At 41.2% G+C, this 13,207-nt stretch overlaps 1 protein-coding gene across 1 annotated transcript in view; it reads left to right on the top strand.

The window, feature by feature from the left end:
- The first annotated feature begins 1,170 nt into the window (after positions 1 to 1,170).
- Positions 1,171 to 13,207, top strand: part of SLC3A1 (solute carrier family 3 member 1) — a 32,865-nt gene continuing 20,828 nt past the window's right edge. Inside the window, exons 1-4 of the mRNA XM_068965450.1 lie at positions 1,171 to 1,600; positions 5,070 to 5,249; positions 5,402 to 5,556; positions 8,513 to 8,638. Of these exons, the coding sequence (XP_068821551.1) occupies positions 1,171 to 1,600; positions 5,070 to 5,249; positions 5,402 to 5,556; positions 8,513 to 8,638 (891 nt within the window). The remainder of the gene's footprint in view (positions 1,601 to 5,069; positions 5,250 to 5,401; positions 5,557 to 8,512; positions 8,639 to 13,207) is intronic.

Raw genomic sequence — 13,207 nt, 5'->3', positions numbered from 1 at the left:
TTTGTATTTTATACTTGTCAATGATTAAACAACTCTTTAGTGCTTGTATTAAGAACTGTTTACCTATAATAAACTGCTTGAACTTGCTAGACATGAAATTCCCCATTCTACCATCCCCACTTGGAAAAGTGCTTCCAAGAATGGGCAACCATACTCTTCTGAAAATAGGAAACAAGACTGAAGGCACCTGGGGTCGAACTGAGCATACAAGCAGGCATGTATCAGGTTGGCTTGAACTGAGATAAAATAGTTTCAGGAACAAAGGTGTTGTCGTCCCCTGTCTTCAGAGCCTCTTCCTCTTGGATTTGTAGAAGAGACCTTCAAAATAAAAAGTAAAGAAAAGCATGTTTCCCCCTGCAAAATTCTGTTTCTTTTTCTCATACCTAGTTGACAAGAAAGAAAATTTAAGCTATTTTTTTATTGTAAAATATACATAAAATAAAATTTACCACTTTAAGAACTTGAAAGTGTACAATTCAGTGGCGTTGAATACATTTACACTGGTGTATGACCACCTCCAGAACTTCTGCATCATCCAAAATGTAAACTTTATACTCATTAAACAAGAACTGCTCATGACCCCCTTTCTTCCAACTCCCGTTATCTACCCTTCTGCTCTGTTTCTGTGAATTCATGTACCTACCTCATATAAGTGGACGCAGACGACATCTGTCCTTTTGTCCCTGGCTTCCTTCACTTAGCATAATATCTTCAGGGTTCATCCATGTTGTGGCCCCTGTTAGAATTTCATTCCTTTTTAAGGTATATGTCTCAGTTGGGTTGTCCATTCATCCACTTGGCTTCTTTCCACCTTTTGACTGTTGTGAATAATGCTGCTGTGAATATTTGTGTGCTCAACCAACTAAGGTCTTAAACTGCAGTGGAACACTGTGTCCTCTTCCCATTCTGCCTCCTCTGTGCCTCTGTTCCAGTCCAGATCTGAATCCCTCCATCTGGTTGACTGTTGCTACATCAGTCTCACAGGGTGTAAGGAGAATTTTTTAAAAACCCCACTTTACCCTTTGCCCTTCCTTCCTTGGCTGAACTTTGTCCAGTCAGGTTTATTTATAAACCATGAAAAGCTCATTAACACGATCAAGCATTTCTGCAAGCTCTCTTCTTGCTTTTGTTACTGCAGGAAGGCACTCGGCAGGGATAAGATTGTGAAACATGGCTGAGGATAAAAGCAAGAGAGATTCCATTGGATTAAATGCGAAGGAAGGCCAGACCAACAACGGGTTTGTACAAAATGAAGACATCCTGGAGACTGACCTGGACCCAAGTAGCCCAGCGGCCGGGCCACAGCACAACATCGTGGACATCCTCGGCCCCGGGGAGCCCGACGTGAAGGATGTCCGGCCCTACGCTGGGATGCCCAAAGAGGTGCTATTTCGGTTCTCGGGCCAGGCCCGCTACCGGATACCGCGGGAGGTGCTCTTCTGGCTCACCGTGGCTTCCGTGCTCTTGCTCATTGCGGCCACCATAGCCATCATTGCCATCTCTCCCAAGTGCCTGGACTGGTGGCAGGCGGGACCCATGTACCAGATCTACCCAAGGTCTTTCAGGGACAGCAACAAGGATGGGGATGGAGATCTGAAAGGTGCGTACCTTGAGACTTAGGACAGGGCGGGATGAGGGTCGTTTAGGGCTCTTCGTCCTGGAAGCTCATTATGCCTGGGCTGTGCGGTAATAAGCACATTCCACCCAGTATGACTGATGATGCCTTTCTCCTTGTTTATGATATTTAAACAAGCCACTCAGCAGAACCCAGCAATTCTTAGCATATGATAAAAGGATACTTGCTAGAGCCCTTTGAGCCCCCAAAGGGCTGTTAAGTTTATTGCCCAGTAGGAATTTTTGCATAGTCATCTGATCTAACTTCCTACATGAGCAAGTTTCCTCCTGAAATGTGTCCTTCTTCTGTGCACTTTAGAGTTTGTCATCTCAGAATGACTGTTTAGAATCTTTAGAATCCCTTTTCCAGGGTGCACAGTGGCCAGTTTGATAATCTGGCAGAGAGATTCTGATTAATGAGCAACGCATAATTCATTATTTTAGAAGAAGATTAAGTGATATCTTTAAAATGTATAGACTGAGTCTTTAAAGCTTAAATCTTGAGAAATGAAGAAAAGGTATAGTGTGGGTTGGTCGTTAGTTGAATTAAGGGTTATTTAAGAAATATCCATCTTAATAAAGAAAGTAAGAAAATATTTTTAAAGTTATGCTAATAATTTCCTAGTGTGTTATGTGTGGGATGTCCTTATTATTTATTGCTCAAGTGAGGACACAAACCAATCGCTGGAAACTGTCCCAGGCAAATTGGTTGATATGGTTACCCAGTTAAGGGAAGCAATAAAGAACAAATAAACTAAGAAGATAATTTTTGATAATGCTATTTGGCTTGAAGAAGACAAAATAATGATTTAAGAGTATGGGATCGAGAAGGGAATGGCAACCCACTCCAGTGTTCTTGTCTGGAAAATTCCACGGACAGAGGAGCCTGATAGGCTACAGTCTGGGGGGTCTCAAAGAGTTGGACACAACTGAGCAACTGAGCACACATGAATGCATTGGGTATGGCTCTAGACGCTGATATGTAATAGCTGGCTGAATTGTTTGGTTTTGGCTAGTTGCTTGGCTCCCTTCCTGGTGCTTAGTATTCCTCTTTTCATTGCTGTAGAGTCTGTCAGGGCTTCCATTCTGCAGCCCCTTCTTCTGGCTTACCGGAGAAGGCCCCAGTCCAGCATTCTAAAAGGTGGCTTTCCTTGCATACCTCCTGTAACAGGTCACCCACTACTTCCTCAATTAGTGGACAGCTTAGACTCAGAAACTGCAGCCTTTGAGACTGTAGTTGTTCTAGAATACAGTATATAAGGATAGATTTATCTCAGGACTGTGTGGTCAAGGCCTGCACCTTACACAAAAATGTCTGAATACATCAGGGAGTCCTCACAAAACTATTAGGTTGGTACGAAAGTAATTGAGGTTTTGCATTGCTGAATTTTGCTTTTTGATATTGGAATACATTCTTAAATAAATGTGATTATGTTATGCATCAAAAAGAAAAGAGTATAGGAAGCTTAGTCGAACTTTAAAATGCTTCAAACACATTCCTAAAATCTTCAGCTTTCTTTAGTAAACTAATAAAAGACTTCTTCACACTCATATAATTTTTCTCTTAAAAACCATCCTTCATCTTAACTAATTGAAATATTATCTGACCTTCAAGATGCAGTTCAAACCCACTTCCTTCATTAATCTGTTTAACCTCCTGGTCAGAGGGGGCGCTACCCTTCCCAAACTCTTTCAGTGTTTTGGATGGAGCCACACTTCTGGTGCTTCAGTGTAACATATCCGGGTGACTTTCCTTCCAACCCCTCAGCCCCTAGCATGATCCTGTCACCTGCTGCTGCTTACAAAGTAAATGCTTTGCAAAGTGATGTTTGATGGAATAAAGCTCAAAACCCTATACCCCTAAACTATACTACCCACTTCCTGGCCCTCCCTCTGTAATCTCTTTCTAAATTCCCCATGCAAAGGGAAACTTCTAATCACCTCTCACATTTGTCATTTCCCATAACTTTTCCTTGAAGGACTGGCTGCTTCCTGTAATTAATAGGTATTTTTTCTAGAGGTTGAGAGGATTTTGTTCTAATTTGAAGAAAAAGTTCCAGGTTTCAGTTTAGTCTATCGCTTTCTGTCCCCTGGAATGTGGACATGGGAGATCCTTTGTTACTCTGTGTCCATTTGGCCTCTTCGTTTTTATCATCCTGTTCCTTTGTGCTTATTCTTGATATAAATCAAAATTTTGACTTTAATCTGAATTAAATCAAAATTGTTTTGTTGCCTGCTGATACTCCAGGAGGTCTCACGGCCATCCACGGAAGGGAACTGAAGTATAGTCAGGACACAGGTACGCAGCCTGACTCCTGCTTTGGTCTCAGCGACTTCTGACAGGGGTCCCGCAGGAAGTTACTGCAGACCGAATACTAAACTCGGGCTCTGCATTTAGGACGCTGAACTAGAAGCACGTCCCCCCACTAACTGTCTGCTAATTATCCTACGGGGTCCCACGTACAGGAGTTTCATTCCTATGACTCTTCTCATCTAAGTCTAAAGTTCTTTTCTGTATAAATGCTTGACTTCAGCACTGTCCAAAGGAAACAGAATGTGGACCACATAGGTAATTGACAGTTTCCTAGCAGCCATATTAAAAAAGTAAAAGAGAAACAAGTGAACTTAATTTGAATAATATACTTTGTTTAATCCAACATATCGACTATCTTTTCAACATATTGTTGTTGTTGTTCGATTGCTCAGTTGAATCCAGCTCTTCATGACCCCATGGACTGCAGCATACCAGGCTTCCCTGTCCCTCATTGTCTCTGCAGTTTGCCCAAGTTCATGTCCATTGAGTCGGTGATGCCATCTAACCATCTTATTCCCTGTTGCCCTCTTCTCCTTCTGCCTTCAATCTTTCCCAGCATCAGGGTCTTTTCCAATGACCAGCATCAGGGTCTTTGTAACATATAATCAATATAAAAATATAAATGAGCTATTTTACATTCTTTCTTTTCATACTGGGTCTTCAATGTCCAGTGTGTGTTTTATATTTACACCACATCTCAGTTTAGACTAGTTACATTGCAAGTGCTTGATAGCCACATGGCAAGTGGCTAGACACTGGACAGTGCAGCTTAGGTCATGTGACCGTCAAGAATGCATACGTTATTGTTCTTTGTGTCTTGGTACTTAGCCCAGCATCTGGCCTGGATTAGGTGCTTGAAAACCATGTGTAGAATAAATTAACAATAGTGTAGTTTCGGTTTTAAGTATAAAATATGAACAAACAACAGACAGATTTTTAAAATATTATGCATTGATGCTAAAGTTCAAAGGTTATTGCCAGAAGGCTAATTTGCTGTTGGCTGTAGAACTAGACCTTGCTATTTGAATTTTACCCAAATTCAGAAAAACCCCAGATATTTCTGTCTTAAGCCTATTTGTTTTATTTTTAATCGTTCAACTGAAAAAACAAACTTTTCCATGGCTTTGACTTTTGCCTTCAGGTATTCAAGATAAATTGGATTACATCACAACTTTAAATATAAAAACTGTTTGGATTACTTCATTTTATAAATCATCCCTTAAAGATTTCCGACATGCTGTTGAAGATTTCCGAGAAATTGATCCCATTTTTGGAACAATGAAAGATTTTGAGAATCTGGTTGCAGCCATACATGATAAAGGTAAATTGAATGGAAGGTGGGTGGGATGGTTTAAGAAAAGCATTTCTCCAAATGCTTAGCTTAGAGCATTTTCTTCCTCACTATTGTATTATTCTAATATAATATTATGTAAATAATATTATCTTACCATTTGAAATGTTTTCACTCACTAGGTTTAAAATTAATCATCGATTTCATACCAAACCACACCAGTGATAAACATGCTTGGTTTCAATGGAGTCGGAACCGGACAGGAAAATATACTGATTATTATATCTGGCATGACTGTAACTATGAAAATGGCACAACCATACCACCCAACAACTGGGTAAGTCCCGACATGCTTGATTTACAGAAGTAAAATTGGCAGATCTTCAGTTATTAAACTGGTTATTTATAAAGCTATTTTAAAGGAAAGTGAATGATAGCTATAGTTTATGAGAAGAGAAACAAATTTCCCAAAGAAATAGAAATGAAGTCCCAAGCTTCTAATCATCTGTGGGTTTGGATTTTTCATTTCATTGTAAAGCTGATGTGTTTCAGCATATTAAAACCTATGCTCTCTGTTAACCTCTCTTTCCTTTATTTCCCCCTCTGTCCAGCTGAGACCCCATGTCTTGTTAGTTTAGTAACTGTCTTGCTACCCTCCAGACCCTTTTGCCTTTCTGACTTTTTGACTCCATTGTCCAGTCAAACACTAGCCATAAAAGAACTCAACCATCTATTTTTTCTTTACCTGAACTTTAGCATCCAAGCCTCTGGACATATTCATAGTCCCTATCTGAACTGATCCGTCCACTCTTTTGGGGGAATTTTACTAAATCCAGATAATCAACATGCCCTCTCTCCTCTTCAGACATCTTACCCACCTTCACCGCATCTCATCACTCTCAGCAGCAAACCCAGCTTTAAAGGGAGAACAGAAGCTGACACTCCTGCCTCTGTTTCTACCCTCTTCCTGTTCACCTCTTCTGGACAGAGACCTTGTCTCTCCTGCTTGAGAGAAAGCCCAGTGAAATGTTTTAGATAAACAATGAACAATTTCTAGTGTAAAATATTTGGAATACACTTACACTAAAAACAGATTCATTGCTTATCTGAAATTCAGATTGAATTGAATGTCTCGTGGTTTATCTGGCAGCTCTCCTCCTGTCCCAGGTCAGTCCCTCTGTGTACTCTAGTTCATCTTCTCTCCTGCTTTCTACAGACCCTTTTTCTCTGGATCATCTCTCCCCACTCCAAGGCCTCCCTCTTGACCTCCCTAAGCACTAAAAGAGGCTGACTCCCGGGCATCAGCTTTTAAATGACCCAAGGGCACTCAAACGATACGTGTCTAAAGTTGACCGTGTGATCTTCTCCCCCAACCTCCCGTATGCGAGGTTATGTGAATAGCACTAATATACACAGCCCGGTGAACAGCCCTTTAGCAAGTCCTGGCAATTTCACCTTTTCCCAGGTGGGTCAGTGTTAAAGAATCCACCTGCCAAAGCAGGAGATGCAGGTTCAGTCCCTGAGCCGAGTAGATCCCCTGGAGAAGGAAATGGCAACCTGCTTCAGTATTCTTGCCTGGGAAATCCTGTAGACAGAGGAACCTGGTAGCCTATAGGCCACAGAGTTGCAAAGAGTTGAACACAACTGAGTGACTGAGCAAACACACAATTTTCCTTTTTACCAATCCACCACTTTTGAAAATGATGATGGCGTTAGCAAACATTTGCTAAATGCTTACTACTGTGTGCCAGGCTCTGAGTGTGTTATATTGATTATATTCATTAATTCCTTTAATTCACTGTAGAGTCTTATGGGTTGGGCTTTAATTCCTGTTTTACAGATGAGCAGACTGAGGCAGAGAAATGTTAAGCACCTTGCCCTGGTTCACAGCTAATAAATGAAAGGGCTAAAGACTGTATCTAGCCTAATTTTTACTGAGTGAACATAAATTGGTACAACGTTGAGGTCTTAATTTTACATTTCTCTAACTGCTAATGATTATTTATATAATTACTAATTATTGGTGTACTAGTTGCCTAATTAATAATGCTGCTGAATATCTTTTAATACATTTATTCACTTGAGCTTCCATTTCTGTGGAACATCTGTTTAATGGTTTCTTTCTCCAATTTTTTGTTGGATTGCTGGTCCCTTTGAAATAGATTTGCAGAGTTTATTTATTTTTTTGTATTTTGTAAACTGATCTTTCTGCATACTAATAAATGCTGTAAAAATCTTATCCTGATTTGTATTCAGCTGGGCCATGAGGTGAGCTGGCGAGAATGTTTCCTCAAAAGGCATCAGCTACTACTTAGCTTGGGCCAGTTGTTGCCATGGAAATGTGGACCCAGTGTGACTAGGTCTTTCAACTAAAAATAAAATATTTATGCAAATCCCTCAGTTTATAATGTTGTCTAGATGTTCTCTTTAGTGTGAAATGAACAAATGGCCCAAGACAGAGCCCCGCCCCAAGGAAACTGACACAGGTTCCTCCACCTGGAAATGCCACGGATGTGAGAGCTTCTAGAAGGAGGAAAGCAGCACCCCTGTCAAATGCTGTTGGGTGCCAGCATTTGCAGTTACTGTGTGTGTGCTCAGTCACTTAGTCATTTCCGACTCTTTGCTACCCCATGGACTGTAGCTGCCCAGGCTCCTCTTTCCATGGGATTTCCCAGGCAAGAATACTGGAGTCGATTGCCATTTCCTTCTCCAGGATATCTTCCTGACCCTGGGATCGAACCTGGGTCTCCTGCCTTGCAGGCAGATTCTTTACCATCTGAGCTATAGGGAAGTCCTCTTGAAGTTGCTAGATTTCTTTTATTCCTGAGGGCTAGCAGCATTTTAAATGGAATGATTCTAATATTTTTCTGAAAATACCATTTAAATAATCGCTCTATTTGGATTCAAGCTCCAAGATCAGTGGAATGTGTCTTTCTCCCAAATTGACCATCATTTGCTTTTCTTCACAAACAGGAGTCCAGAGCCTGGACAGAAGTTTCAAGAAAATAGATTAGAAATGTCTGCTCCTTACACTGAGAGCATTGATTTGATGTTGTGGTTGTTGTGAACAGTTTCTACTGTACTAACACATCACAACCACTTTTGTGGGGCACTAGGCCAGCAAGTGGAATTTTAGGGAATTAGTTTCTCTAGTGCTCTCACTAGAAGGAAAATTCTGGGGACGCGTGCTCTTAGTCTGCATGGGGCTGACGATGACAATGATCATTTCTTTGTGGGCGATACCGTCATAGAAACCATGCTAAGGAACTGATCTGCTATTTTCTGTTTGCTAGTTAAGTGTATATGGAAACTCCAGTTGGCACTTTGATGAGGTACGAAAACAATGCTATTTTCATCAGTTTATGAAAGAGCAACCTGATTTAAATTTCCGTAATTCTGATGTTCAAGAAGAAATAAAAGTGAGTACTGACATCCATGTAAACTTCTCCATTTCATGGGTGCTTAAGTGGTTATCTGCTACCCTTTGTATTGAATAGTAATTGTGTGAGCAAAATCAAGCAGTGCAATTCAGTTCTGGGATTAAGGTGTCTGATGCAAATACAGACTCTCAGATATGTGAGTGGCTCTTTCCTTCCTCTAACCCCCAATGATTGAAATGGGTGGAAGGCAGAAACACCTGTTACCTCAGCTCTGCGATGCCTCTCTGCCTGTGCCAAGCTGGCACAGCTCCTGGGTCTGGACCTGGCCTCATCATTGGCTTCAGGGAGCTTCTGCATGAATTATTTAGCTTTTCTGTGTCTTGGATCCCTTGTCTATGAGACACGATTGATGGTGCAGTGTTTGTCTCACAGGGACTTTTTGGAACATGAGTTGATATAACCCATGTGCAACACTTCTGTATTCACTCAGTAAATATCAACTTATTATCTGCTCCATGTCAGGTCTGGTTCTAAGTAGTGGGAATGCAACAGTGAATCAGAGAAACCCCACCCTCAAGGAATTCCCAATATCCTTAGGGGAAGGCAGACAACAGCTAAATATTTAGCATGTCAGGTGGTGATGAAGGCTTAGAGAGCTTTCTAGCGCCAGTGAGAAGTGGGCTCAGAGACACCCCTATGTTGAAGTCCCATTTGCACAAAAACCTGATGCTTGCAAGGAGGGGCATGTGAACAGCTAGGGAAAGAGAACTTCAGGCAGAGAGAAGAGCAAATGCAAAATTCTCTGGGGGAGACTGAGCTCCATGTGTTTCAGAAATGACCTGGGGGATGCTGCGCAGAACTGCCAGGCACAGCGAGTGATAGTTCAAGACGTTCGATTAAATTTTAATTTCAGTTAAATAATGAATAGTGCAATATTTGATACTTTCTTCTACTAAAAAATTATTCATGGTTTATCTTAAATTAAATCTTAACTGGTTGTCCTGTATCTTCTGTGAAGTGAGGGACAGGGTTGGGGAGTTTGGGTGTAATGAGGGCTGATGCTGTGGAGCTGTGAATGCTGTCGTAGGGACACTTGCTGAGCTAGAGACGATGCTCTGTGGTCTGGTGACGCTCAGATTTCCTGCAGCACCCAGGTGAGAGTTGCTGGCACTCACACCTGTATAGTGGTGGTTCTAACAACACCTGACACATAATTCAGAGTAAACATTAGCCCTGTTGCTGTTTGCATCATTGCTGCTGCTGTGGCTCTCATGGGCAAGAATTTAGGATACCAGGGTAGGGCTCTGAGGTCGGTGAGGAGGAAACCCAAACAGAGCAGAGCAGGGAGCTGTGGGTCTCTTTCTACAAGTCATCATGTCAGCCAGATGGAGAGGATGCCTTGTTGGAGTCTCTAAGAACACCTGTGCCCCTTAGTCTGTTCTTGTTTTGTTTTTAAATAACAGCTTTATTGAGATCTAATTGACATACCACAAAATCCACCCCTTTGAAGTATGTAAGTCAGTGGTTTTAGTATGTTTACAGGATTATGCAAGTATCACTACTAATTTCAGACACTTTCATCACCCCCCAAAAGAAACCCCATACCCGTTAGAACTCACTCCCTCTGGATACCGTATTTTCTCTCTTTGAGCCCTGGAAACCACTACTCTACTTTATGCCTCTATAAATAAGCCTGTTCTGGACATTCCACATAAATGGAATCATATAGTATCTATATAGATGTCTGTGACCTGTATCTATATTATAATTTAATTTCTTGAGAAACTGTTTTCCAGTGTAGCTGGACCATTTTACATTTTTATTAGCAATGTATGAAGTTTCGATTTTCTCTGTATCCTCATTGACACTTGCTATTGTCTTAGCTGTGATAACAGTCATCCTAGTGAAGTGGTATTTCACTGTGGTTATGATTTGCATTTCCCTGACAGCTAATGATAGTGAGCATCTTTTCATGTGCTTATAGTTTATTTGTATATTTTCATTGGGGGAAATGTCTATTCAAATCCTTTCTCTATTTTAAAATTGTGTTATTTGTCTTTTTGTTGAGTTATAAGTTTTTTTTTTAACACATTCTGGATATATGATTTGCAATTAATTTTCTTCCTTTGTATAGGTTGTCTTTTTACTTCTTTGATGGTGCTCTTTGAAGCACAAGAGTTTTTAATTGCTGTGATCTTCAACTTACCTATTTTTTTTCTTGCTTATGCTTATAGTGTAACATTTAAGAACCAGTGCCTAACTCCAGGTTGTGAAGATTTAACTCATGTTTTCCTTTAAGAGTTTTGTAGTTTCAGCTCTTACACTTAGGTATCTGATCCACTTTTTGTTGATTTTTGTATATGGTAAGAGGGAGTCTAACTTCACTCTTCTGCATGTAGCTATCCAGTTATCCCAACAATACGTGTTACCAAAGATTATTCTTTCACCATTGAGCTATCTTGGAACCCTTTTGAATATCAATTGATCATAAACATCGGGGTTTATTTCTAGACTGTCATTTCTGTTCCATTGATCTATATGTCTGTCCTTACGCCAGTACTGTCTGGATTACTATAGTTTTATATAGTAAGGTTTGAAATTGGAATGTGGGAGAGCCCTACAACCTTGTTCTTTTTTTTCAAGATTGTTCAGCTGTTCTGGGTTCTTTGCACTTCCCTGAGAATTTTATTACTTGCTTGTCAATTTCTGCAGAGAAGCCTGCTGGGATTATACGGAACCTGTGGATCAGTTTGGGGGAGTATTGCCATCTGAACAATATTAGCTCTTCGGATCTGTGGACACAGGATGTCTTTCTACTTACTCAAAATCTCCTTTAGTTGCTTTCAACAGTGTCTTCTAGTTTTCAGTGTACATATCCTGCACTTCTTTTGTTAAATATATTCCTATAAATTCCTTAGTTCAAAGGCTATTTTTACTGTATATGTTTTCCAGAATTTAGATGAATTGCTTTGAGATCTTGAGAAGTAGGCTCCTTGTCATGGCAGCCTTGTCTCATTTGTGGGAGGGGAGGTAGACACAGTCAGCCCACTAACAAGGGGTTAGTTTTAAACTTCTCTGATGGAGTGTGAACTTTCCTCTTCTCCATCACTGAAGATCATTTATACAATCACAACCCCCCACTCTTATTAGGCACTTACTTTTTGCCAAGAGCTTTACCAGCATCATCTCATTTGATGCTCAAAACAAACCTAACTTAGGAGATTTTATGACCACGACTGTTTCACAGAGGACACTGAGGCTTAAAGAGGTGACACCACCCACCCTGGGACTAAGGGGACAAGATTCAAACCCAAGCACCGAGATTTTGGCATCCATGTACTTAAATTAACCACAGCCCCATGCCTAATTTGAGGCAAATTGCTTCTCTCTCTGTTTCACTTTTTCTACACAGTTTTTGTAAGAAGGTTTGTAATTGGAAATTCGTAAATGGGAGCATAAACCAGTTGGTTTATCAGGCAGTGGATTTCTCCAGGCTCCTTGCGGCAATATTGATGGATCGCCTGGAGATGTTTAGACAAATGTGATAAATTTTGTGAAAATGTGCCAGCAATACATTAATTCTTTTTTGGCTAACCCAGCAATTCTCTTGAAGGCATCCAAGTAGTGGAGGACATAAATAGGAGCCTTAGTTACTAGCATTGCAGGATGAAATCCTTCTTGAGATGAATCATTACTGCCTCTGGTTGGAGAGGTTAGACATTTTCTTGCAAGGCTGGTTTAGAAGGTTTCCTATTAGAAGTAAATAAGAAAGGCTGAATGCTGTAAAGGAAGGCTCTTCGCTCCTGGAAAGGGACCTTTCACATGAAGGGACTTCTGACATCCTCCTCCCCTGAGCAGCACTTATCTTTGAAGCAGAGTTATGCAGGTTAATAATTTGCAACCCTGAGAATTTGTGGTGAGGAGGCATTTGGAATGAGTTGTGCTTGCATACCAGCTTGTACTCAGGACTTGAGCCTTCTTCTTCGGGGCTCCCATCAGATTTCAGTTTATCTGCACGGTGGGAGGCCGGCAGGCAGGGGACACCCAGCACGGAGCATCCTTCTTCTTCCTCTTTGTCCTCTGCCTTGCACTGGCCATTAGGGGTTTGGCTGTGCCCTGAACCTTCCAGGGCTAGAGCTTTTTCAGCTAGAGAAGTCAGGAAGTCTTCTCAGAGGAGGAGTGGCTTATATTTGTCTAGTATTTTATAACTTTCCGATCAATTTGTTTTTTATTTGCCCTCCAAATCCCTTATCTGACAAATAAGGAAACTGAGGCCCAGAGAAGTGATCAGTAGACAAGCTGCAGAGCAGGGAAGAGATTCCAGATGGACTGGCCCCATGTCTGGGGCTCAGTCTGATTCCTGAAACCACCCACGTGGGAAGGCTGAGCCCTGGAGTAGAAGAGTTAGTGTATTTACGGCAACTGGTGACTGGGAACCAAGATGCCCTCCTGGCTAAAGATGGGATGCAGAGCATAAGTAATGGCTCTGTTCTGCCCCTACTGAGCACGGTATTGATGGCAACAAGCAGCTCAACTCAAAACAAAAGATACTCACTACCTGGTTTATAAGCCAGCTCAGTGCTTGATGCTCATCACTGTAGCATCGTT

This window comes from Capricornis sumatraensis, chromosome 1, assembly GCF_032405125.1.
Source record: "Capricornis sumatraensis isolate serow.1 chromosome 1, serow.2, whole genome shotgun sequence".
Lineage (NCBI taxonomy): Eukaryota > Metazoa > Chordata > Mammalia > Artiodactyla > Bovidae > Capricornis > Capricornis sumatraensis.
Note: the sequence above shows the minus strand (reverse complement) of the source record. Positions and strands in the feature narration are given on the sequence as shown.